Source organism: Coregonus lavaretus, assembly GCF_964263955.1.
Source record: "Coregonus lavaretus genome assembly, chromosome: 33".
Taxonomy (NCBI): Eukaryota; Metazoa; Chordata; class Actinopteri; order Salmoniformes; family Salmonidae; genus Coregonus; species Coregonus lavaretus.
Window position 1 is genome coordinate 27,263,776 of NC_140020.1, and position 21,650 is coordinate 27,285,425.

Below are 21,650 nucleotides of genomic sequence, written 5' to 3' on the forward strand. Positions count from 1 at the left end.
GTAACTTTATTTCCAATTTGTACTGTTTGAAAGATGTAATACTCTCAAGGGAGGGGTTAGACTACAATGGGGGGATGGGATAGATTCCAAACAAATTGTATCTCAAGAATGCTTGTTCATGCTTCAAGCACTCCAATTGCAAATGTTCGGTGAGCAATATGTTTGATCCATATATTTAGATAGGTAAGTGACTTCGAATAATATGAGTTGTGCAAATACCTACTCTGACGTGAAATGGATTTTGTGATCCTCCTGCTTCACAGCTGATTCATGTTTTGGTTTGTCCCAAAAAGACCAATGGGTTGGGACGTATTCATAATCGCGCTTCGGTAATAATTATTTTCAAAGATTCAAACCGTGAAGTAAGGAAATAAACTGTTTTATATTGCTTCTGTTTAAAATACATGAATCCATATAGTTTGTGTGTGTGTTTACATTCGTTAATCCAAAACACTAGGGGGAATTGCCTTCAATGAACGCCATTTTGATTCTATTGATAGGACACAGTGTACGTTTATTCTAAATTTGAGCCACAATGAAGGTGTAGGTACCGGTAGTTTCCTGAACCGCTTACTTTGTACAGTTCGGCCCACTGAAGATTGGGGGACACAGCACATGGTGTAAGTGGAAAGATTTTCGATGTGACTGCTGCTTACTCTGTGTCGAATACGCGTGATTTAATAATGAGATTGTTTGAAATATTTGTTGTTGTGGTGTTTATGTTTTGTGTTGTATCTTTCATGTTACAGGTTGGACAAATCGTTAACACCCCCTCTGTGGCTGTTAGTAGTAGCCGAGCTCCAGCTGATTGCTTTGAGTCCAGTGAGGACACTTGGATGATCAATTAATCCAATCTGAGCTGTTTAGGACTATTCGGATCCCTGTGGCCGCTCGTGTCGGCAAAGCCATCCACCTTCGTTGTCCAATTTGACTGAGGACTATTTATAGAAGCGGATATTTGCTACTTGAGTTGGCTGAAGATCCTTTACAACGACAAGGCCCCTGTCTCATCCCCAGCCTTGCGTACCCTTGATCATTTTATTGAAGTCATGGGGGATACTGGTAGTGAGCGCAGCAAACCCTTACCACCTCGGTGTCCATGTGGATTTTGGGGGTAAGATGTCGCACATAATGTATTGTGGAGATGGTTTATTGTAGTATTAATGGGGATGGGAATGAATGTAGCCTAGGCTAAAACCATTGTTGTTATGTTGGGCATACCGGGTGGGGGTTGGGGCAAATGTTTGAGTTACAAAACTGATTCCTATCTGATTTTTTAGGTTTGGTCTTTTTATCCTCTATCCATGAGTGTAGATCTATCAAAGCGTCGAATCATGTTCTGTGGTTCTGAACGTTTTATGTTACGTTTTCTTGTTATAATCTGTTCATCATTCGCTCTAGTTAGGCAATGTCTCCTTAAATGGAAATGTATCCAGTCATAGCTATGATATCCTAACTGAAGATGAAACGTTGACTTTGTATCCAATATTTTAGACTGTAATTGCTGTGTAACCACATTAGTTATCAAGTTACAGCACGTTCCTCCCTCACATTCCAGTGAAGTTGTGATTACATACCGGAAATGTTTCTTTAATGTCATTTAATCGAGCCCATTTTGGCAGAAAATGTAACATTAAATCATCTTTTGTGAAATCGAGCGACCAACCAAAGTGTATAGCCTACTAAGATTAAAAATGGGGGCTTTGTTTGAACTGGACAGTTCTTCCTGTATGTGCAACTATTGCCACGTTCAAAACAATGGGGAACTCGGAAATCTCCGACTTTACTGCGTTCAAAACAACTGGGAACTCGGAAAAAAACGAGCTCCCGACTGTTGAAAAAATCGTTTACGACTTGAGTTCCAGGTCGGAAACTCGGGCATCTTTCTAGAGTTCCATCTAAAAGATCACTGACGTCATGTCTTGAAAGCACCATAAGTAGCAATCAGAGGAGGACTCTGGGATATTAATCCCTGGATGATTTTATGTACTAAAACCCTGCCCTTCTTTCTTGTGCCATGCTCTCTAACTAGTCACACTGATCTTTAGGGTGTGTTGTGCGCAAACTGGGAATTACTCACACCTGTCAATGTCAGGTGACACAATCGGAAGCATGTTTACGGCTCTTATGGTCAACACCTGGTTCGAGGCGTCTGAAGCTTGTCACAGTTTTTCCCTCTGAAGCCCTCCGGCTTTCTTTGTAGCCCTTCCCTGCTGTGTGTTCAAACTATCTCTCTTTCTGAATATGCCTGATTACAGCAGCTAGAGTCAGGAACAAACATCCTCTTCAGTTTGAGGTCTCATTAAACATTTGGAGGGGAGTCTGTATCTCGAGACTGCAGGATATAGGCTTCGCCTTTAGAAGTGGGCTAGTTTCAAGAAATCTGGGCTGAATTTCCAACTCCTGTTTTTAGGTCAGTTGGTTCTTCTCTGGTAAAATGGAGCCTGTGCATATTAATGTGACTGAATTCAAAGGAATATTATTTTGATAGTGATGGACCATTCTAGACTGATATTCTGTTTTGATGAACATGTTAGCTCAGTTGAAGCCCTTATCGAGATGGGGAGCGAAGGAGGACATGACATTAGGTTACATTAAAGTGGGTAGGCAAACACATCTTCAATGTAGTGCAAGAATTCAAGGATTAGGCTAGCATGGGGCTGGTCAGAATGTTCATCTATGATTGAGGCCTTTCTAGGGATACTGCAAATCCTCTTCTCAGTTCAGGTCCAGTTACTGTACCACTGAATGACACGTGATGTAGGGAGGAAAAGTCAAATTGCAGTTAAGGTCATGGTAGGACGAGTCCTAAATGTATCCCAGGTCAATTAGAACACTGCATTGGTCACATTCCCTCCTGAGGGCACAATGGGCTGAATACCCTATGGAGTTCCAGCCTTTCCCATATTGACAGGGCTCACACAGCCCTGAACAGAAACATCCCAGCATTATGCATTGTGACCTCCTATTAAAGTGAGTGTCAGAGGTCCAGAATGAGAACAACCATTAGCCTACCACTGGAAACGTGATGTCATCGAGGAAAGGATTGAAAGGAAAGCCTGAGAAAATGGTGCATGTTTAGTGGGAGATTTAGATTTGAGTTGAACAGGTTTTTGAGGCTATGTGGAAGGGTATTCGGTTGTGTTCATGGTCCCGTGTAGCTCAGTTGGTAGAGCATGGCGCTTGCAACGCCAGGGTTGTGGGTTCGATTCCCACGGGGGGCCAGTATGAAAAAAATTTATGCACTCGCTAACTGTAAGTCGCTCTGGATAAGAGCGTCTGCTAAAAGGACTAAATCATGGAGTTTAGTCTGCTATGTCGTGAGTTAGCCTATTACACATCATTAGGATTGTGAGAGAAGTGAACCTCTGTCTGATTTTAGACATATTTTTTTCTGTCTAGGCCTATATTTTCTCTAGGCTATTTCTGACCACAACATTTTGTAATGTATACGTACAGTAATGCAAAAATGTGATTGATACACAAAGAGCTTCTGTAATAGTTGTTATCCATGTTGAGTTGACTAGCCTACTTCAGTCAGTAATGAACCCATGTCAATGGCGGTTGGTCACTTGTCCTAAAAGTCAAAGCCCCTGTCAGGATAGGCTTCTTGGCATATTTGATTAGCCTGGACTGATTAGCTTGTTAACCAGTGAGAGGTAATATCAAAGGAATGCAATGGTGTAGGCCTAGCTATCATTTGTTGCTGTAAAAATATTGACTTTATTGCTACCTTATGCTCATTCCCTTTTCAACTGTTTGCGACAACCTCTACCCCACCCCCGCCTTTGTTTGTTTCCCCCTTCTCTTCTTCCCTGCCATGACTTTCTGTCATCTTTCACCCCTGCCATATGTTTGTTTTCACTCACTTTCCGTAGCTATGGCAACCTCAGAGCAGTCTGACTGTCTGGGTATCAAAAAAGTGGTCAGGTTTGAGCGTCTCGAAAGCAATTGAAATGCATTTAAATGGTTTTTTTTGTGTGATTTTGTTGCAAATAAGAGGGACAGATTGCATTGACCGAAGTGTGTCTAGTGAGCCTTTATCCTGTTTGGCAATCTCTCCACCTTGGTACCATTCCTTTCTGGGACTGACTGACTTTTTTTTTTTTTTCTCCCCAGGTCCAGTAAAACCATGAACCTCTGCTCAAAATGTTTTGCTGGTAAGTCTTGCCGTTCCTTGCGCAAGCCAATTAAATTCCCATATGTGTGGAGGACAATGGGTTTCTGTTATGTGGCAGAGCCCTGTGTGTACCTGAGACATCAGAAGGGGGTGTGCGGCCTGGTGCAGATTACTGCCTGTCATGTGATGTCTCTGCTGTATGGAAATGCCGTTTTATTTTACACCTCGATTAGCTTACATTTATTGGTATGTTAGATATATTTTGTAGAAGTAATGTACTTTCCTTTATGGTAAAAAAAATCCATGTGAAATATTCCAAAGGCATGCAGTAAAAATACTAGGCTATTTACAGAATCCAAAAAGGGCCTAAACCCTATTTACAGATGGACTTCTCACTGACATAATAGCTATCTCAAGAATAAGACTGGTGTCAGGAAAAATATTTGCTCAGGTCTGATCTCATGCTTTGCTGTATGTCGGGGTGTTGGCTCTCAATACTCCTGTGGTAAAAGATTGCAGCTGTAAAATGGAGATTGTGACTGAAGTTTTGAGATGGGCTTCTGTAGTCCTTTTCAGCAGCAACATTGCCTAGAATAGATTCAATACACAAGAGCACAGTGACAGCAGAAATGGGTTCTATAGAGGATTAAGATAAAGCCCAACTGCTTTTTGACTTGTGCAGCCCTCTGGGTTTGTGGAGTTGATGGATAGACTCCCTGGTAGCCTAAAATGGGGTCATGCTCAGGGCTGTTGCGGTGACCGTATTACCGCCACACCGACGGTCACGAGACATGAAGGCAGTCAAATTCCACGTGACCGTTTAGTCACAGTAATTAGGCTTCTCCAAGCTCTGATGCTGCTGCTTGTCATTAGTAGCCTACCAAACTTGCTAACTGCCTGGTACTCAGCACTATTGTCCCTCTAATCACTCTGACATCAATGAAAATGTTTTGAAAATCGAATCAGACACTTCATGAGAGCTTATGTTGTGAAACATTTCTATAGGCTATGCAATTGCATGAGAAAACAGAGGTATGGCCTCTAAATAGAGGAGGATCTCTTCAGCTTTCAATAGGCTAGGCCTACTATATTGATTTATTTTTCAGCTTTCCTAATATTTAGCACATTGCTTATCTTAGCATAGCCTACCTGGCTGGCATGAAAATGAATCACAGGAAAAGCGTCCTCCATCCGCTATTTAAGTGCATAGATGACATGTATTTTTTCCCGCTGCCCCTGTTTCGAGACGGGTGCATGATAATGGTCCATTCTGAATCAAAACAAATTTCACACCTATATTATTTAGTATATGCAAAGATGAAATCAAGAATAGTCTGATGAGTGACAATATTAGCCTATCACTTGTGAATTATATATTATCACTTACATATGCAACTTTTTCAGATCATGGTCGCACACCTCGTGTTGCCTAGCCCATAGGCCTATTTGTTTTGATAAGGTTTGTAACTAAAGTGTCCAAATAACTTCTTAAAATTAAGCACATTCATCCGCTTTACAAGGGGTTTAGAGCCTAACTGGCATACATAAGCAGCACGTGAGTTTCAAGTTTGGGGAAGATAATGTTCACCATAAAAATGCACCTTTTATAATAAAAGCATTACATGCATAATGGCATTTGCGGTCACTTTTGATAATGGTGTTTTCCCGCTAATGGAACATTCCCATTAATAGCCTACTGCCATGTGCGCATTGCTGCGCTTATAATGTCAATAAATGTATTTCTCGCACAGAATAGAATAGGTCAACTTTTATACTATGGGGGATAGTAGATTGACATAGGCTAGTGCTTTTGCTGTTCGTTAGGCCTACTCATCTTGTTGGCTGACAGAAAGTAAATGTGGACAGTTCTTTCAATATGCACCTCAGAATTGGATAAGGACGCGCGCAGTTGCGTCCCCGATGTGTCTGTCTTCACTTGTAGCCTGTGAGATAGACCGATCACGTGATGGAGAGCACGCAGCACTCAGTGAGTGCTTCGGAGCGCGCATTCAGGGAGAAGGGCACAACAAAGGCATGGATTTTCTTAGGGTGCATTATGGCCACAAATTGAAATTCGAGGCATCAGCAAGTGCTTGTCAAATTGTGAATGAGAGAATAATGAAGTGTGTACAGCCTGCGCAAAAAACAAAGCAAAGCTCATGCCTTTCAAGCGACTTAAAATGCAGCCTTAAAATGTATAGAAAATCAAAACATATATAGCCCAACGTTTGTAGAACAACTGAAGTTACATTAACTCTAAATTAAGCATATAGGAGTACCTATTTCTTTGTTAACCGCTCAACACAGAATAGCCGCATATATTTGCACTCACGCAAATCGTTTGGAGAAATTATTTCTATTTTATTCAGCTTTGTTCAATTGTATTCTTCATACTATAAAATAATGCTGTGGAATTCTAAGCAAATCTTGTCTGCTAAATGAACTAGTGTAGCCCACAGCCATTTGGCATAGCCAGATCAGTACCTAACATAAGGACAACTCAGAGTATGCTATTCTGTTCTTAAATGGACTACTTTTTCATCATATCATGCTTCTTCTGTCTAAAATAAATAATGGATTTATTGTGAAGGTGTAGGCTATATTACATGGATTTATTAGACTTTTTAAAATGTAGATGTTCCAAAGGTCTGCATCAGTGGCTTGTAGGCTATGTGTGGAAGTCAGGAGATGCTAAATGTGTTTGTTAATTAACAGTCAATTACAGTGCGACCGACAGTTATTTGCTTGACAATCACCGGCTGATGGAATTGTGTGACCGCCACAGCCCTAATCATGCTGAAGGGTCATTCTGAGGGATTGACCTCCTCTCAGGCCAGACTATCTGGGATTCTGAATTATAATAATAATAATAATAAAATGGCATTTAGCAGACGCTTTTATCCAAAGCGACTTACAGTCATGCGTGCATACATTATTTTTATTTTAATTTTTTTGTGTATGGGTGGTCCCGGGGATCGAACCCACTACCTTGGCGTTACAAGCGCCGTGCTCTACCAGCTGAGCTACAGAGGACCACGTATGTTCTGGGGAGAGGAAATGGTGACGCATGCCCCCACATGTGTATGTTTGTATGTACTAATGCTCTGAAGCAGCTGGTCTGTTAAGAGCCAATGTACTGTATGTGGTGCTGGGGGCACTAAAAAGCATTATTTCATCGTTCTTTCAGATATCGAGCAGAAGCAGACAGACGAGGACTGCACCTCAAAGCCCAGCCCGAGCACTGGCAGTAGCCAATCGGCTGTCTTCAGTGGCGAGACGAGCAGCAACGGTAGCCAATCCCTATCGTCGTCACCACCCACTAGCTCCGAGCAGCCGTCGGTGTCAACCGAAGACCCTGTCCCCACATTATCACCTACACAGGAGGGTAAGAAGGGGGGTCCACAACTTAGAGTTTTGAGGTGGCGCACATTCTGAAACTTTTGAATGATTTACCATAGCTGAGATCATTGTCAGTCATGCAATCACACAAAGTCCTAACTAAATCTCATCAGACTGGACCCTCACTCTTCAGCATTTTCAATCTATATGGTTTATACAGTGCATTTGGAAAGTATTCAGACCCCTTCCCTTTTTTCACAGTTTGTTACATTACAGCCTTATTCTAAAATGGACACAATACCCCATAATGAGAAAGCGAAAATAGGTTTTTAGAAATGTTTGGACATTTATAAAAAATATACAGATACCTTATTTACCTAAGTATTCAGACCCTTTGCTATGAGACTCTAAATTGAGCTCAGGTGCATCCTGTTTCCATTGATCATCCTTGAGATGTTTCTACAATTTTATTGGAGTCCACCTTTGGTAAATTAAATTGATTGGACATGATTTGGAAAGGCACACACCTGTCTATATAAGTTCCCACAGTTGACAGTGCATGTCAGAGCAAAAACCAAGTGATGAGGTCGAAGGAATTGTCTGTAGAGCTCCGAGACAGGATTGTGTCAAGGCACAGATCTAGGGAAGGGTACCAAAACATTTCTGCAGCATTGAAGGTCACCAAGAACAGTGGCCTCCATCATTCTTAAATGGAAGAAGTTTGGAACCACCAAGATTCTTCCTACAGCTGGCCGCCCGGCCAAACTGAGCAATCGTGGGAGAAGGGCCTTGGTCAGGGAGGTGACCAATAACCCAATGGTCACTCTGACAGAGCTTCAGAGTTCTTCTGTAGAGATGGGAGAACCTTCCAGAAGGACAACCATCTCTGCAGCACTCCACCAATCAGGCCTTTATGGTAGTGGCCAGACGGAAGCCACTCCTCAGTAAAAGGCACATGACAGCCCGCTTGGAGTTTGCCAAAAGGCACCTAACGGACTCTCAGACCATGAGAAACAAGATCCTCTGGTCTGATGAAACCAAGATTGAACTCTTTGGCCTGAATGCCAAGTGTCACTTCTGGAGGAAACCTGGCACCATCCCTACAGTGAAGCATGGTGGTGGCAGCATCATGTTGTGGGGATGTTTTTCAGCGGCAGGGACTGGGAGACTATTCAGGATCGAGGGAACGATGAACGGAGCAAAGTACAGAGAGATCCTTGATGAAAACCTGCTCCAGAGCACTCAGGACCTCAGACTGGGGCGAAGGTTCACCTTCCTACAGGACAACAACCCTAAGCACACAGCCAAGACAACGCATGAGTGGCTTAAGAACAAGTCTCTGAATGTCCTTGAGTGGCCCAGCCAGAGCCCAGACTTGAACCCGATCGAACATCTGGAGAGACCTGAAAACGGCTGTGCAGCGACGCTCCCCATCCAACCTGACAGAGCTTGAGAGGATCTGCAGAGAAGAATGGGAGAAACTCCCCAAATACAGGTTTGTCAAGCTTGTAGCGTCATACCCAAGAAGACTCTGATGTAATCGCTGCCAAAGGTGCTTCAACAAAGTTCAGAGTAAAGGGTCTGAATACTTATGTAAATGAGATATTTCCGTTTGTTATTTGTAATTTAATCATTTTTAGAATAAGGTTGTAACGTAACAAAGTGGAAAAAGTCAAGGGGTCTGAATACTTTCCGAATGCACTGTATATGCATCTTCAGTCTATATGGTCAAACACTTATCAAATGCCTTATCTCTTAGTATTAGATGTCAATAAGGAAGAAAGGAGAGTGCACGTTTTAGTCCACATACACTCACCTCCATATTTCATTGGACGGTGAAGCTAAAATGTATAAATTTGGCTCTGTGCTATAGCATTTTGGATTTGAGATCAAATGTTAAATATAAGGCGACAGTATAGGATGTCAATTTTTTTGGGGGGGGTATTTTCATACATGTCTGTTTTCACCATTTAAATTGAAAGAACTTTATGTATCTAGTCCCGATATTTGGAGAAGTCATAAGTATTTGAACAAATTCACTGATGGTGTATTAAAGTAGTAAGAAATGTAGTATTTGGTCCCATATTACTAGCACGCAGCGATTTTTCAGCTGGTGGGTCGCGACATTTATTATTTTGACTGACACTTGCAACCCATTCAAAACCTCCCGCGACCCACCAGTTGGTTTTGAATGAGTTGCGAGTGTCTAAGTAAAAATAATACGTTTTTTTTTTTTTTTTTCATATAAATGAAGAATACTCTAGTCTGAACTTAAATGACTAAAACCAGGTAGCAAGTGTGTAGAAATGATTATGAACCTATATTTTTAAATAATTTAAGCTCTGTACTATTCTTCAATCACAGTATGTTCAATATAGTTATTAGTAGTCCTATTTAGCGGATTTGGTTGATTTTGTTGTCTCACCAGTGAGCTTAACATTCTTCATCAAGAATATGGGCAAAATTGAATTTTTGACAATGAAAAAGGTGGGACTGTTGTGTTTCGGATTATGTTTTGCCCAATAGGAACTGAACAGCGAATAATGTATTGTCATTTAGTAGCCAATTTGATTGTAAATAAGAATAAAATGTTTCTGAACACTTCTACATTAATGTGGATGCTAACATGATTACAAATAATCATGAATGAATCATGAATAATGATGACAATACCTCCTCAAATGCTAACCTCTCACCTAGGACTGAGCAATGTCAAATTAATTTGAATGTGTGTTTTAGCACAATATTCCAAATCCCTGTATCAGAAAATCAAGTTTATTTTTTTGTTGTATTTTTTATGAGAGTTTAAGTCCGCTTGTTCTCATGTTGCCTTTTTGGTCTTGTGTTACTCGCTCCATTCTGTGCTGTGTGCACATTCCCATATACTCTGGGAAGGCTATACGGACACGCCTGGTGCCCACATTGATGGCGTATGTCGTGCAGTGAGAGTCGAGTGGAGACTAACAAATTTTGTTCAGTCAGTCGCCCTTCCCAGCTAGCTAGTTTATGCTTGTGGCTAGAAACTTATACTACAAGTTATTTATCCCTCGCCCATTGAAATAAACATCAGTTTATTTGACAGGTTTTAACTAGTGTCATGCTGCTGATGTTGCCAGCTAGCCAGTATGAACTAGTTAGCTGGGAAGGACTCATCAGGATGACTGACTGAACTGAATCCATTCCTCTCTACGCTTGTCTCTCGGCTGCGCGACATGGGTCATCAATTTGGGCACCAGGCGTGTCCGTATAGCCTTTCCCCATTTACTTACACACACCAAGCCCCTCCCCCTGTCACTCACAACAAGAAGATGAGCGGTTTTAACTCGCTATTTACTTTTGAGGCTCGGTCCAACCGACTCAGTCATATCGACACAGACATTTAGACATTGTTTTACTGTAATAGAGGAGTAGTTAACCTTTCTAACGATACACTTTTTATGTCTCAACTCCTCAAATTGTGCGCAGAGCAGACACTACTAAAACAGGAGTATCAATTAACATGGATTCTGGAAAATGTATGCTCAGTTTGTCGCGCCCGGTATCATTTTAGCCAAAAACATATACTAGCTGTCTAGTCTGTTTTTATAAATGTGCAATAAGCATAAAACATAATTATATAAGTAAATGGCAACTCGTTCTCATTCTGAGAAATAAGCTAAGCCACTTGATTTCAACATCTAAACAAAGTGGGCAGGCTAGCATGCTGTTCAAACAGTTGGAGATGAACAGAAGGGTGTGTTCATAACAATTCAACTGTTCTGCCTTGTTAGCTAGCAAATAGGTCCAAGTTGGCTAAACTTGAAATATAAAGAGTAGCTGGCTACTCACTAGCATGTGGGCTTGTGCTTGAGGGATTGTTTGAGACCTGTGGTCATTTTCTATTATGCCTGCTACAAGAAGTTAGTCATTATTAGTGAATTAATGTGCATTATGCATGCATGTTTCTGGTTAAATTGTTTACAAAAAAGGCATTTTCATAGACAGACATGAAAGCCAGAGATCAGTGATTTATTGCAAAAAAGCAGGTTAAACAATTTTGATACAATTTAAATTTATTAATGGGTCTTATGGTTGTGGTAGAGTTATATTTAGCCTAGGTATAATTTCACAAGCCCTGAATTAGAGTATTGACCTTTTTAATTGTACAACAAAGCTTATTTCGAGAGAACCTAAAATAAAATATATTGTGAATCGCCCTTAAGGGCGGCAGGGAGCATAGCAGTTAGAGCGTTGGGCCAGTAACTAAAAGGTTACTGGTTTGAATCTCCAAGCCGATAAGGCTCTGCCGATGTGCCCTTGAGCAAGGCACTTAACCCTAATTGCTCCTGTAAGTCGATCTGGATAAGACTGTCTGCTAAATGATTAAAATGTTTGAAAGAAATCGATTGGGGGGGGTTATGATCTTTGTGCCTCTAACGTTCTCACTCATCATTTTTCATAATTGATTCATAATTATCCGTAATCATGGTAGCATCCACATTAATATAAAAGTGTTAACGAAACATCTATTTTTATTTACAATAAAACTGACTCCAAAATGACATAATACGTTACTCCCCATTCAGTTACTATTGGGCAAAACATAATCTGAAACACAACCAAAACAAACTGCAAATGCATCCCCAAAAACCTTTGACTACTTTAATACACTAAGTGAATTTGTCCAAATACTTAAGACTTCTTCAAATGGGGGGACTAGATGTATATAGTTCTTTCACTTCTAAACGGTAAAACAGATATGGCCATAATATGATATCACGGTATTTTTTGACGGTATGATGGTATTTGACAGTATTTTATGTTTTTTAATAATAAAAGGTATACATTTGCTTTGAGTAGTGCGTGACCCTAGGGTGGCAACACATACTGTAACTTCTAAGTGATTTAAGTGGGGCTTTCTCCATTCTGATTGTTTTATACTGTTCAATTCAACTTTAATCGAACATTTTCATAAATTTGTGCATTTCCTGCACTCATTTGAGATTATTTCCACACTCCCACGTAGGGCTGAACGATATATGGGCGAAAAATCGAGGCATTATTTTTAACTAAATGTTGCAATTGTGATTTGACTTGTGATATAGATCAAAACACTTGGGGGAACTGTTGGAATCATACATGTTTATTCTAATTCTATAGTTAGAATATAATAGTGGGCACTTTGAATACAGTGTTTGACATGACAACAGATGAGTTGTTGTAGCAGGGTAGGAACCAAAGTGTTGGTCAGTGTTTCCTAGGGGACCATATAATCTTTGGCTAGATTAAATGTTTTTTCATGTAGCCAACATATTCATGCTTCGCCTATTCCTCTTTGATTTAGAAGATACTGTTGCACAAACATGCTGATTTAGGCCTACACAATCACTGCTATCAGGCTGTATAGCTAGATACGTTTGCTCCGACTCGTACATATATTAGCTAGCTAGCTAGCTAGCTAGCTAACTTCGATTTAGCATTAGCGTATAACACAATTTAGCTAAAACTTGCTAAGGTTTATATTAAGAAGCAAAGTGGAAATAACATTGTTGTCATAAACATTGTTGCATGTGCTGCATTGACCATGCAGACTGAACGCAAGTTTCTCGTGGTCAAGCAACAACAAATGTGCTCCTTGAGTGACGGGGCTAGGTCTGTGTGGAAAGTGGCATGGAGAAAGATGGCAGAGAGGGATGACTAAAGTAGCTGTGTAAACTATTCAATCACATTTTAACAAACCAAACATTCAAATACCGTTTATAGAAGGTAAAGTAAAAACCCAAACAGTGCATCAATACCGGTATATAGTAAAATACAGTATACCAACCAGCACTAATGGAAATACCCTCAAATAAAAGGTGACATTCCGTACTGTCTCCTCGTGGAACATTTGATCTCAAATCCAAAATGCTGGAGTATAGACACAATTGCAAACATTTTCGCTTCGCTGTCAAATAAGATATGGAGGGGAGTGTATATACCATATGTATTTCATGAAGTCAGTTGGCAGAGGTCTGCAAGGTTGGACTGATATGGTGACAGCCTGCTTTTATTTCTACCTTGGGAGGAGTGGTGCTGTGTGTGTGTGTGTGTGTGTGTGTGTGTGTGTGTGTTTCACTCTGCTGGCAATACATTTACTAAGCCTGGCCCAGATAGGAATCATAGTGGGGCAACATGGTCACACTGACCATCTTTTAAGACCTGCTTGGTTCTCCCAGGATTTCACTTAAGATCTCCAGTTTTCAACCAATTGTAGTATCTTGTTGCGTTTTGGTATTTTTTAGGGATGTAACGATTCACCAATACGCATCGGTCCCCGATTTAAAATGTTTAAGATCCAAGTGCATCGGTCCGTGGAACCAAAACCGATCCAAAAAAAGCATGCATCGGTCAGAAAGTAGATTCAAACATAACGAATCGGCGGTTCACTAAAATGTTTTGCTCATATTACATTCTTTCTACTTTCAGAAAATAACTCCTATTTTGTGACAACTGAATTCCTCTCTCCTTCAGTGTCGAACTGCATGTAACTGTGTTGACAGTGTTGACATCTACAAGTCATTTTGCATGGCGAACAACCCCAGGCAATATCGGTAGCCTAGTTTTAAACTGAACACACTGCCCAGCTTCGCGCGCTGACCAACGTGAGGTAGGCGTCCTGTTCCTGATCTTACACATCTGCGCGGCACTTTCGGCATTCAAATGCTAAAATCACTTGCATGATATTAGGCTTTATTAGTTGTGACAACCTATGTAATTTGCTAGGTTATTGTTATCTATGTGCTGTTAAAAAGGGTGTTTTACAGGAATAAAAGTAATCTATAGGAGACAACTCTCATCTGGCTATACCTGCAGAATTGGGGCTTCCAATATATTTTATTTTTCGATTTTTCAGGTTCACCATCAGCAATAGTTTTGGTAGTTTTGCTTTAAACAATCAGTGTATATGATAATTTTTTTATATACAAGGTAAAGTTGATAATTTACTAACGAGGACAGCAATATCTTTTGCGAGGCGCACTGCATGGCCGACGCGAGAGGACAAGATCACTCCGTAAAGAACACTTCCGAACGGTCAAAACCATTTGATTTTGAGATGGGGGGGTGAAATCCAAATTGTGCTATATATTCATTGGCTATGTCATAGCTAATTTTTATACAATAAATATTGATACATTACTAGCTCAAGCACTTAATCTGCTAAAATGACAAGTGAATTAGTGGGTGATAATGATTTCAAAACCAAAGTATAGCCTTGTTTTAGTTTTTCTGTTACTATTTCCTTTAGCAAATATTTGTCTTACTTTTTAACACTGTTGGGAATGGGCTCGTAAGTAAGCATTTCACTGTAAAGTCTACACCTGTTGTATTCAGCGCATGGGGCCAATAAAATGTTATTTGATTTAGACAAACACACACAAGTCAGCTCAGACCGATCCATCTTAGAGAGGCCCAGTTCATGAGCTCCATCAGCAGCAGATTTTAATTTAGAATAAAAAAAGTAATGTTTATGCAACAAATGTTTGTGCATCGAATCGATTTGTTCTCTAATCAAACTGAATTGCACAGACTCGTTTCAAACTAAAAATGTATCGTTCCTGGAACGTATCGGAGCCAATGTATCTAGAGACCTGTCGAATCATCTTGAAAGGGAAATATGCACATCCCTAGTTATTTTTTTAACCTCCATGTTAAGAATGTAAGTCAAGCGATATGTTGACATAAATAGACTTGGCATGTCAGGATTTGACATGGATTTGAGCTTATCTGGTTGCATAACACTGCCACAAGGTCTTAAGTCCTTCAAGGTTCTGGTATTTTCTTTCTGGCTCCAAAACATCTTGGTCTAGGTGACACACATTTGGGCTCTTGATCAATGAGGAATGATTCCCTTGTCTTGCTCTTCCTCCTCCAGGAGTATCGTCATGCACAGAAACAGCCCAAGGCACCCTCTGTACACCCACAAAACGTCCTTGCGAATCAGGTACAGCCATGCTCCTGCTCTCTGTGTATATGTCCGTGCAATATTGTACGTCCCACGGTTACTCTGTAACCGCGTAACCTTCTGCCCTTTCAGCTTCAGGGTCGGAGAGTGAGGCGTCACCAGAGAAACGGGCACGGCGGGACTTGGAGGGGGAGGCGGCGAGCGAGGAGCCTAGCCGAGGGCCCAAGCAGAAAAACCGCCGGCGCTGCTATCGCTGCCAAACCAAACTGGAGCTGGTACAGCAGGAACTGGGCTCCTGTCGCTGCGGTCAGTACTACATGGGAACAGCGCAAACGCATCTGAACACGTCTGCCCATGGCTTCCATGTGTCTCCTCACTGTAACAGATTTTTACATAATCTATTTTTCTCTGTCTCTTTGTTGTTTTCCGCCTCCCTCTTTCTCTCATATTTTCCCTCCGTCCTTTGTTTTGTCTTCTAGGCTACGTGTTCTGCATGCTCCACCGTCTACCTGAGCAGCATGACTGCCTGTTCGACCACCTGGGACGCGGCCGCGAGGAGGCCGTCCTCAAGATGGTGAAGCTGGACCGCAAGGTGGGCCGCTCGTGCCAACGCATCGGAGAAGAGTGCTCTTGAGTTGCCCCCACTGCCCGCCCGTCGCCACCCATCCACACAACAGAGAAAATGCACTTAAAGAGAGAGGGGGATGAAAGAGAGAGCGAGAGAGAGAGAGGGGGAGGGAAGGGGAAGAAGAGGGAGAGAGCATGGTTGTAATAGAACCACACTTACCCCACCATTCTGGAGCTGAGGGTTGTTGACCCACTCCTGTTAGTCTTGACCCCTCCAGAGGGGGACAGTTTGGACCCTGCCTTGGACACGGTCACCATGGCAACCTCTGGAGCCACACTCAGTCACTATCACACGTTCGTTTTCACGCAGCCTTAACTCGCCAGAGGGGTATACTACAAAGCAGGATCAATGGGTTAGCCAGCTAACAGAAATAACTACTGCTGTTCAGGTTCATTTAAGAAAGCTAAACTTAGATATGTGTTTTTGGTTGTTGAGTAAATTGGACCATGCCCATTTCAAGCTTATCTTTCTTAAGAATTAAGTTATTTCACAATATTTAGGCAAGTTAGCTGGCTAACTCTTTTTATTTTTATATATATTTTTTATCACACAGCAGCGCAACCATAGCTCAACAACAATCTTTCCCCTCGGTCTTTGTTTCACTGATCACGAAAGATAAGGCTGTCTGCACCAGTACTTTCTATATCAAACTGACCTCTCTTTACCGGCTCCTTGGTCATCAATGGTGACAGATGAACGGAGCATAGCCCTGTCTGTCCCTTGACCACTCCTCAGGTTGTAGGGGGGTGGGATATTGACCTTTACCCTCCCCCACACACACTTTCTTTCTCCTCCCTCTTCACCCAATGGCTCTTGGATTGAATTAGCGTGTGTTAAGGACGTCGTCCCCCCTGGACCTGGGTCAGTTGTTGTGTGGCCGTGTTTGTTCTTATGAGACTCTGCTAGACTGGTTTGACAACAAACCGGACCACAAACCCTTGTACTGCAGCCTTCTCCTCCTCCGCTTCTCTGATGGATTAGTCTGAACAAATGGACTAGAGTCACTCACACACAGAACCTCTCTGAAGCAGAAGCCCTTCTCTGCCTGCTGCTCTTTGAATAAGTGATGCTGTTGCCGTTAATGCTCTTTCTGTTTTGTAATACCCTGTGCACTCTTACTCCCTTCTTTACATACACACTACACAACCCCCGACTCATTGGACTGTCAAACTATGGCTCTCTTCATATGGCCATACTAGCAGACCACTTAGAAAGCATGCATAATACATTGCTTCATTTTTTTGTAGTATGCTAGTCTGTTCCATATTTTCTTCCTACTACCCTAGTCACACTACTTGAGTGTGCTGGTCCCAATGCGCATCTCATTCTTCTTCCTCCCTTCCCTCTCTTGCTTCCTTCGACTCTTACTGGCCCCCTTCCTCTGGTGCGAGGAATGATTTGAAGGATGGCGGGAGCAATGTGTAGAGTTGCGTCGTGGGTGGTTTTATTTTGATATTTCTGCGACCCGTCATCTCTCGAGTGCTAATGGAAAAATGTACGAAATTAATCTTTCTGTATCTTAAAATACATTTTATTTAACCATATTGTTTTGATGTACTTACACACTAGCATAGAGCTGCATATTTAGTTAAATGTATAAAACAAGAACAATTCTGTTTTTATGTTCTTATTTGATTATTTTCCCTTTTTGCTGAGGATGAATAAACTGGATTAGAGGAATGGGTGGCCTGTGTGTGATCTTTAAAACATTGAATTATATGATTAAAATAAGGGTTAACATTTTGCATTATTTTCTACAGAAACTTGTAAGCAGTTAATCAAAACAAGTGATAATGGAAAGTGTGAACCTGATTCTATGGAAAATTTTGCAAATGTCTGTAACGAAAAATAAAAAGCTCTCTAAAATAGACAATGAACATGACCCTTTGTGTTTTCTGTCAGCCTTCAGAGTACAACTTTGTTAGCATTCTAAGGCTGTGGCCACATTTAGATTGGCTCCATCTGGAATTTTCAGACAATGGTTTTTCAATGGGAGTCAACAGTTGCCGAATGAATGACAATGGATATGATTGTCTGCCTAAAACCCAGCAAATTCTTTTTTAATGTATTGAGCTCTGCTGTAAAACAGTATACATGAGTTCTACTTTTGACAGACAACAGGACAATGAATTTCCTCTACTGTATGTTAATTCATCTGTGTGCCTGTACCCTTATGCTTTGTGTTGAGGTGTCTACTTAATCTAGCCCTTGTTTCGAGGAGTGTGTAGTCCTGCCCAATAAATACTCTTCCCTCATGAGTGTCCTATATTGATCAGAGAAGTGATGCAATACAAGAGGTAAAGTTGATTCATATGATCAATTTCTTTATTATAATAATTCATAAACCCGGAGGCCTTGACAACGAAAAAACAGTAGCTTTAACTCAACCCCTAGGTTTGATTTCCAGGCTTTCACACGATTTTGTTCCTTCGTTCCAATAGCGGAGTGATGAACGAGGATTGGAAGGATGGCATCGCAAGACCACACAACCCAAAAAGAAAACACAACACTGACCAATCCTAAAGTGGCAATATTATCAACAATGCCATTAAATTGTATTTTGGTCACATTTACACGATGGTTAAGTTGTCTTTTGATAATTGTTACACAATTGTCAGCATTTGAGGTTGATCATAGGTTCTATAGTCTAGGTGTGCTGTCGTTCCAGCGGTAGACGTGGAGAGAGGCTTTAGTACACAAACATGCATTTATCATCGGGATCAAAGTGAGGGTTGACGTCAGTTCTATAACGCGAAAAAAAAAACATTAAAAAATCACTATCAAATCAAAAAATCATGTTAGTAAAAGCAAATGGAAACTGGTTTTAATGACAAAATTCTGAAATATTATTTCCTCATAAATTTTCACACCCATTCTCACTAAATAAAACGTAAATATTGAATCCTAACACAAGCTTACTTGATCACAAGCATCACAATGCGGAAAGCCATCACTCATCTTCTGGTCAAATTTTTTGACCCAACGCTTTTTTATTTTATGGTGGAACACCCCCAGCACACTCTCACGCAACTGAGTGGTTGTTTTATCATACACAGCTGTAACACTGACATAAAGGCATTAGCATCTGTCCATGCACCCTTGCTCTCCACTCAGGGTCAATAAGAAGATACAACCCCTACTCTTCGGGCAGCTGTATTCCAATGTCTACACATGTATCGTGTAGAATCTAATGCATGTACATTATACGCAAGCAGTATAGCCTGTGAGCAAGTGCATTCTCAAATGTTTTGTGTGTACAATGTGTGTTAGGGGCGGACTAAATGACAGGATTGTCTAGCTCTACACAATTCTTGCTGGTGGGAAGCTGATACACAGGTAGTTGCCTATAGGGAGAGCAGTGTAGGGACACTGGGGATTGGGAAAGACGTTGGGTTCACAAGGCAGAAAGGGGGGACGAGGACTCAGGAGTTATCAGAGGGCACATGCTCCTCAAAGCCCTCGCTCTCCCTTACTAGCGCCCTTTCGAGGATGACGCGGCCTTCCTTGTAGCGCTGACTGTCTTCTGTGGCAAACTCGTAGATCCAGCCCAGCTTGCTGTTGCAGTTCTTGCAGCTGACGTCTCGCACCATGTGTCTGCCCGTCAGCATCACACGGTCCTGCACCTCGCTGTACTGCAGGTTCACCACCTGTGGGTGACAAACATATATATTTATTCAACAAAGTATCTGAACCCGCAAGAGGGACACCAACATAAAGAAAAATACAAGCGTGCACTATGTGCGAGTGACTAGCAGCTTGTCCCATAGAAGTATGCCCTAACAATGAGTTTGCAACAGCACATACAGTATGGAACGAGGCTAGAGAATTATGAAATGGTGTTGTGTGTTATCTGTAAGGACATGGTGTATTTCCCAGGACTCTATCTATAACCAATTAAAAAGGTCCATGCATCTGTTTTTATCTCACTATTAAATCATTTCTGGGTAACAATTAAGTACCTTACTTTATTTTTTATTATTTTTTTATGGTCAAAAAGAAACAAAAATAGCTTCTTAGCAAAGAGCAATTTCTCAAGTAAGAATTATGCTAGGAATGTCTGGGAGTGGGGAGGGGAAAATGTAAAACTAGCTATAGGCAGAGAGGTTTGGAACTCTCTTAATAGTCTAATAACTAATTTACCATCAGGTGATGTCACCAGGCAGGCCAAAATTCCATCCCACCAAAACAGGCATACATTTCAGGCGGTCTTTTCAAACAGCTCTTACACTAAAAGGGCATTATCATAATATTCAACATTTCCAACCTCAGTGTGAAAATATATATAAAACACAGGAAAATCAGTAAAGTTGTCAACTGTCACCAGGCTCACCTTGTTGAAGAGGAAGGCCCGGCCCGTGGCGCCAGTGAAGCGCGTGGAGATGAGCTCTGAGCGGTTGGTCAGGATGGTGTCACAGTTGGCGCAGGAGAAGAGGCGGGTCCCGCCAATGTGGTCCAGGAAGATCCGGCCCATAGTACTGTTGTCAGCCGAGACCAACCTTTAGGAAGGTAAAATAAGTCCTGTAAGACACTCACTCATTCTGACAGCAGCTGAACAGAGGAGAGCAGGGAGGGGGTGGCTCAGACTGAAACAGGTGTACATAAGACAACTACTTACAAAGATGCATACTGGGTTTTCGAGACTACATAGTGCCCAGTTAGTGAGTTATTTGTGTTATAGTGCGAGCCTATTGAGATCAACATGGATGCCAACTAGTTTAGGTGAACACATCATAGCAAAGATTACAAAGATGGCTAGAATTAACAAGTGTATCTTCTATTCGGTTTCATAGTGAACGGTTGTCTTCATTGGCTGACGTTGACAAATCCTTGGGGGTAAGTACATTCTACATAGAAACAAGGGCGGATGAATTGTGACTGCGTCAGAGAGTTGCAGCGGTTGCCATTTCCACTGGAGTTGCAAAACATTCCATACTAAATCGACGTTTGATTGATTGAACAACATGTAATCGAGAGGTTAAACAAGACCTGCGCACATATGAAATGTAAACGGCTGTCATAAGACTATGGCAGCTGTGTCAGTCCTTTTTTTCAAAATAGTAGCTTTTTGTGAGCCAAGTGCCAATCAGTCTTGATCGAAGTGTGAAGCGATTTAATTAATTTAAGTTGTCAACAACAACATGACCTCATTCAGATTGACAACAAAACTATACGTTTATCAATCGTTGTCTCTTATAACAAACACATGGACAGCATAGCATTTCACGGCTAGTTTGTACAATCAAATACCGTCTAGCTCATACAGTACACAAAGCCAATGTTCTCGACGAAACATCGCGTGCCCAACATTTTCTCACCTTGAATCTGTAATTGTCAGAGTTTTGTCGACACGAATGTTAATAACCGGTTTTCTTGACCACTTTTCTCGTCTTTATCAACCTCGAATCCAGTTTTGTTGTTGTATTTTCACGTTAATTTTGTCCTTCTCGTCGATTCTGTCGCTAAATATCGCGTCAGCTTTGTTGCTCTCTCACAGCTGTTCCGCAGACTATCAACATCCGGTACATGTGGTCCCGCCCCCTACTGGGTAAGGAGTTGTTAGAGAGACCCCAAGGGGGCAGCAGAGACCACATTGATTAAGGGCCAAAGTGTTTTAAACTACGCTGATGCAATGAAACCAG

The 21,650-nt window shown here is 41.4% G+C and overlaps 2 protein-coding genes across 6 annotated transcripts; one reads left to right on the forward strand and one right to left on the reverse strand.

The window, feature by feature from the left end:
* The first annotated feature begins 68 nt into the window (after nucleotides 1–68).
* Nucleotides 69–17,888, forward strand: LOC311108481 (AN1-type zinc finger protein 3-like). Of its 5 annotated transcripts, none has more exons than XM_084151109.1 (7): nucleotides 69–149; nucleotides 750–1,114; nucleotides 4,120–4,160; nucleotides 7,308–7,505; nucleotides 15,354–15,422; nucleotides 15,516–15,689; nucleotides 15,863–17,888. In XM_084151109.1, the coding sequence occupies exons 2-7, from the start codon at nucleotides 1,050–1,052 to the stop codon at nucleotides 16,015–16,017; spliced, it is 702 nt and encodes a 233-aa protein (XP_084007235.1). In that variant the 5' UTR covers nucleotides 69–149; nucleotides 750–1,049; the 3' UTR covers nucleotides 16,018–17,888. The 5 variants fall into 5 exon arrangements, with proteins under 5 accessions (XP_084007235.1, XP_084007236.1, XP_084007234.1 ...); XM_084151110.1 differs by having other exon boundaries at nucleotides 87–183; XM_084151108.1 differs by having other exon boundaries at nucleotides 100–620.
* Nucleotides 17,889–18,309: 421 nt separating this feature from the next.
* LOC311108482 (protein yippee-like 5) lies at nucleotides 18,310–21,525 on the reverse strand. The gene is made up of 3 exons (XM_084151113.1): nucleotides 21,327–21,525; nucleotides 20,342–20,507; nucleotides 18,310–19,658 (listed from the first exon to the last, which is right to left on the reverse strand). The coding sequence occupies exons 2-3, from the start codon at nucleotides 20,480–20,482 to the stop codon at nucleotides 19,434–19,436; spliced, it is 366 nt and encodes a 121-aa protein (XP_084007239.1). The 5' UTR covers nucleotides 20,483–20,507; nucleotides 21,327–21,525; the 3' UTR covers nucleotides 18,310–19,433.
* Nucleotides 21,526–21,650: the final 125 nt, after the last annotated feature.

What these genes read in the sequence shown, in the direction of transcription:
- LOC311108481 (XM_084151109.1), top strand. Translation starts at nt 1,050, where the DNA reads ATGGGGGATACTGGTAGTGAGCGCAGCAAACCCTTACCACCTCGGTGT. An exon ending in CTGCTCAAAATGTTTTGCTG is followed by an intron (nt 4,161 to 7,307) that starts GTAAGTCTTGCC and finishes TCGTTCTTTCAG; the next exon opens with ATATCGAGCAGAAGCAGACA. An exon ending in AAAACGTCCTTGCGAATCAG is followed by an intron (nt 15,423 to 15,515) that starts GTACAGCCATGC and finishes CTGCCCTTTCAG; the next exon opens with CTTCAGGGTCGGAGAGTGAG.
- LOC311108482 (XM_084151113.1), bottom strand. Translation starts at nt 20,482, where the DNA reads ATGGGCCGGATCTTCCTGGACCACATTGGCGGGACCCGCCTCTTCTCC. An exon ending in GGGCCTTCCTCTTCAACAAG is followed by an intron (nt 19,659 to 20,341) that starts GTGAGCCTGGTG and finishes TGTCACCCACAG; the next exon opens with GTGGTGAACCTGCAGTACAG.